This window comes from Anopheles funestus, chromosome X (assembly GCF_943734845.2).
Source record: "Anopheles funestus chromosome X, idAnoFuneDA-416_04, whole genome shotgun sequence".
Lineage (NCBI taxonomy): Eukaryota > Metazoa > Arthropoda > Insecta > Diptera > Culicidae > Anopheles > Anopheles funestus.
The window spans coordinates 20285920-20289190 of record NC_064597.1 but is presented as its reverse complement, the minus strand read 5'-3'; the positions used below and the strand labels follow the sequence as shown (position 1 = coordinate 20289190).

The 3271-nt window shown below is 45.4% G+C and overlaps 1 protein-coding gene across 1 annotated transcript; it reads right to left on the bottom strand.

Annotated features, from left to right (window-relative positions):
* Positions 1-1950, bottom strand: LOC125767999 (uncharacterized). The gene has a single exon (XM_049435083.1). It carries the CDS (start codon positions 1948-1950, stop codon positions 1-3), a length of 1950 nt encoding a protein of 649 aa, XP_049291040.1.
* Between the last annotated feature and the right edge of the window lie 1321 nt (positions 1951-3271).

The window sequence follows — 3271 nt, the reverse complement described above, 5'->3', positions numbered from 1 at the left end:
TCATAAAACTGCTATACTCTTTGTTGTAGTGGCCACGAAATGTTTCTCGCAGGCATCCTCTTCCGCTGACACTGCCGGATCATCGCTGATCGCTTCGATTTCCCAGAAACGCTCCATTATGGAATCCATGGAAGATGAACTGCTGGTCGATAGGTGGCACAAACGCGATTCATGCGATGCACCTGGTGATACGTTGCCAGCAACGACCCAACCGAATGGGGTCTCTACAAGCCACGGTTTTCCCTTGCCGAGGGAACGTTTCCGGCCAGAATGGAGCTCCCAGTACGTGTCTCCTCCGATGATGATGTCGATCTTGCCAGGCTCATAAAATGACGGGTCCGCAAGTGGCAAATCAGGGATTTTCCACGACGATGCGTCAATGGACGCCGTTGGAATGTGCAGGAAAGGGGTGTCAACAACGAGCAACTCGAGCTCAGAAGCATGCGCGTGGCTCCTAGATTCCACGGATGCAAAGATCGATCCTTTCACTAGTTGCACGTTGTTTCCGATGCTCGTGACCGACACCTTTACCTTGTTCCGAGGTGTTCCGAGCATCTTCCGAGCCAGCGACTCGGAAATGAAGTTCGACATGGAACCCGAGTCGAGCAGCGCCCTTGCTTCATGTCTCACACCGTAATCGTCCACGATGTTAAGTAGCGCCGTTTCCAAAAACACCATCCCAGCATTGTCTTGCAGTGTCATCGCCACCGTTGAACTTGCAGGAACATGTAGCAGCGTATGATGCCGCTGACGACATGTACGGCAAGCATAATCCGATTTGCAAGCCTTCACCTGGTGGGAATCACTCAAACAATTCCAACACAGGTGCTTGGATGACACGATTTCACGACGCTGATTCACATCCTTACCGGTGAACACCGGGCAGCTCCTTAGAAGGTGACTGTCGACACACTGCAAAGGACACTTGTGGGTCGGAGCACTAGGGGGAAATGATCGTGAAGAAGCAGCTTGTGCAATCGATCTACGTGACGCTGAAGATCGAAATGTGCCGGCCACCTTACTCGCACTATCGTTTGTATCACTTGTGAAGTTGTTCGTTGATTTCAGGATTTGTATCCTGTCTTGCACAAACGCGATCACTTCCTTGTAGCGGTCCTTTGGAAAGTGCACTGAATGTTTCTCCCACGCTAAAAGTGTCGCACGGTCCAACTTCATTAGTAGCATGTTGGATAATGGCGTGTCCCATGAATCCACCGGCTCATTTAACTTCACAAAACCGTTCACATATCGCGAAAATTCGTCCACTAAGCAAGTAAGCTTTTCTACACTCTCCGATTGCACTGCCGGAAGATAGTGCAACTTGCGATAGTATTCACGCACTAGTAAACGCGGATTATCATATCGTTTGAGTAGCGCCGCCCAAGTCACTGAATAATTGTCCGCCGTTAATTGGGTGTGCTCAAAGGGAAGCGCCGCTTCCCCCTTTAACGCCGACAGCAAATACTCGAGCTTCGCAATTGAAGGAAGCTCCGGTGAAGCGTCGATCATCGCGATGAAGCGGTCGCGAAAAGATAGCCATTTCGTTTGGTCGCCATCGAAGGATGGCAACTCGATCTTCGGAAGGCGTAGATGCGGTGCGTTTGGTCGACCAAACGCAAGCGTCGAAGAAGCCAAAGCCGATGTATCATTTAGTGCACCTTCCTCCCGTCGAAGGTTATCCCGTAGGAAGGATTTGAGCTTCCTACACCGCTCCTCGATGTTGATCCGCTCCATAATACACGCTTCGATCGCCTCATTGCTGTCGTCGAGCTCTTCCAGCTTCGATACCGCGGCGAAGAACCCTTCCTTATGACGTTCCAAGTCTTCTAACGCCTCCGGGATTTGCTTGGCGTCATCTCCCGAAAACTGCGCTTGGAACCGTTCGAGGGCACTTATATTTTCGACCGCTATTCTCCTTTTCAGCTGAGCAGCCTTTATTTTTTTATCCATTATGCGATATGAAAAAACACTCACGGGACGAAATTAACACACGAAAGAAAAACGTTTAAGGTTGGCGCGCAAATTCAAAAAACGATGGCGCTGAAACCGTTGGCCGTTGCCCTTGATGCAGAGCGAAGCGCGATGGCGTGAAACGACGCGACGAAGAATATACACCTTGCTCTTGATGCAGAGCTTTTTACCGACCGAACTCTTGATGCAGAGCGATGAAACGATGAAACTCCGTAACTTTCACTAATCCGGTTCGAAGGACCAAAAAATGTGAGAAAATCTCACGAAAAACTGGGACGTGAAAAATTACAAAGTTCTAAATTTCTTTCCGAAGAAATTTCCGTGGTAGACTTCGCGCCGTTCTGATTGCAACTGTTTATTCGTCTGTCAAGTTCATTCGTACAGTGTTCATTTTGCTTAATCCTAAAGTTCATTTCCAGCTCTAGATGACAAGTCCAATTAACTAATCCCTTTTCAGTTCGTCCGTGAAATATTTCATGCAATTAATCCTAATTATTTCCTGTAACTAATTCTTGTAAATATTGCATGAAATTCTTACTGTATTTTCGACAGATGGGTAGTGGCCAGTTTGGTTTGGAACCCGAATTGGAATGGTGGGATGATTTTGTGGTGCTTCAAGTGTGCGTTAAGACGTTTGGTAATGATTTTTTCAAATATTTTTCCCATGCAGCTTAAAATACTAATCGGTCGGTAATTGGCAGGGTTCTTCGGGTCTTTCTTGGGTTTGGCAATGGGTATTATTTTTGCTGATTTCCAGGTGTCAGGGAAGTAGTTCATTTTTAGGCAACTATTAATTATGAAGGTTAGAAGGACAACAGCTTTTCTAGGCAGGCGTTTAAGTGAATCATTACTAACTAGATCAGTACCGATCGACTTTTTTCCTTTTACTGTTTTGAGAATTTTATAAATTTCTTTTGGTTTAATCAAGTCAGGCGTGTTGTTATGATCCAATGACCGGTGGTACCTTAGGAATTGAGTTAGTGCAGGTTTAACAGAATTTTCTAATGGGCTTATATCGTTGTATGTTGTTTCGTTTGCATTAGCAAAATGAATTTTCAACGCTTCACATTTTTCACTTGGAGTGTATAATTTTTTATCGTTATATGTTAGGTGAGGCACAGTAAGGGAACAGCCTTTAATAATATTAATTGTTTTCCAAAGGTTATTGTTATGTTGATTTGGTGAGGTGTTGATATTTTCCAATTTTCGGGACCACGAATGGTTTCGTAAGTCACGTATTTCGTTTTTAATTTCGCTTGCTAATTTTTTGTATAGGTTTTTAAGCGACAAGTTACTTCTA

What these genes read in the sequence shown, in the direction of transcription:
- LOC125767999 (XM_049435083.1), bottom strand. Translation starts at nt 1,950, where the DNA reads ATGGATAAAAAAATAAAGGCTGCTCAGCTGAAAAGGAGAATAGCGGTC.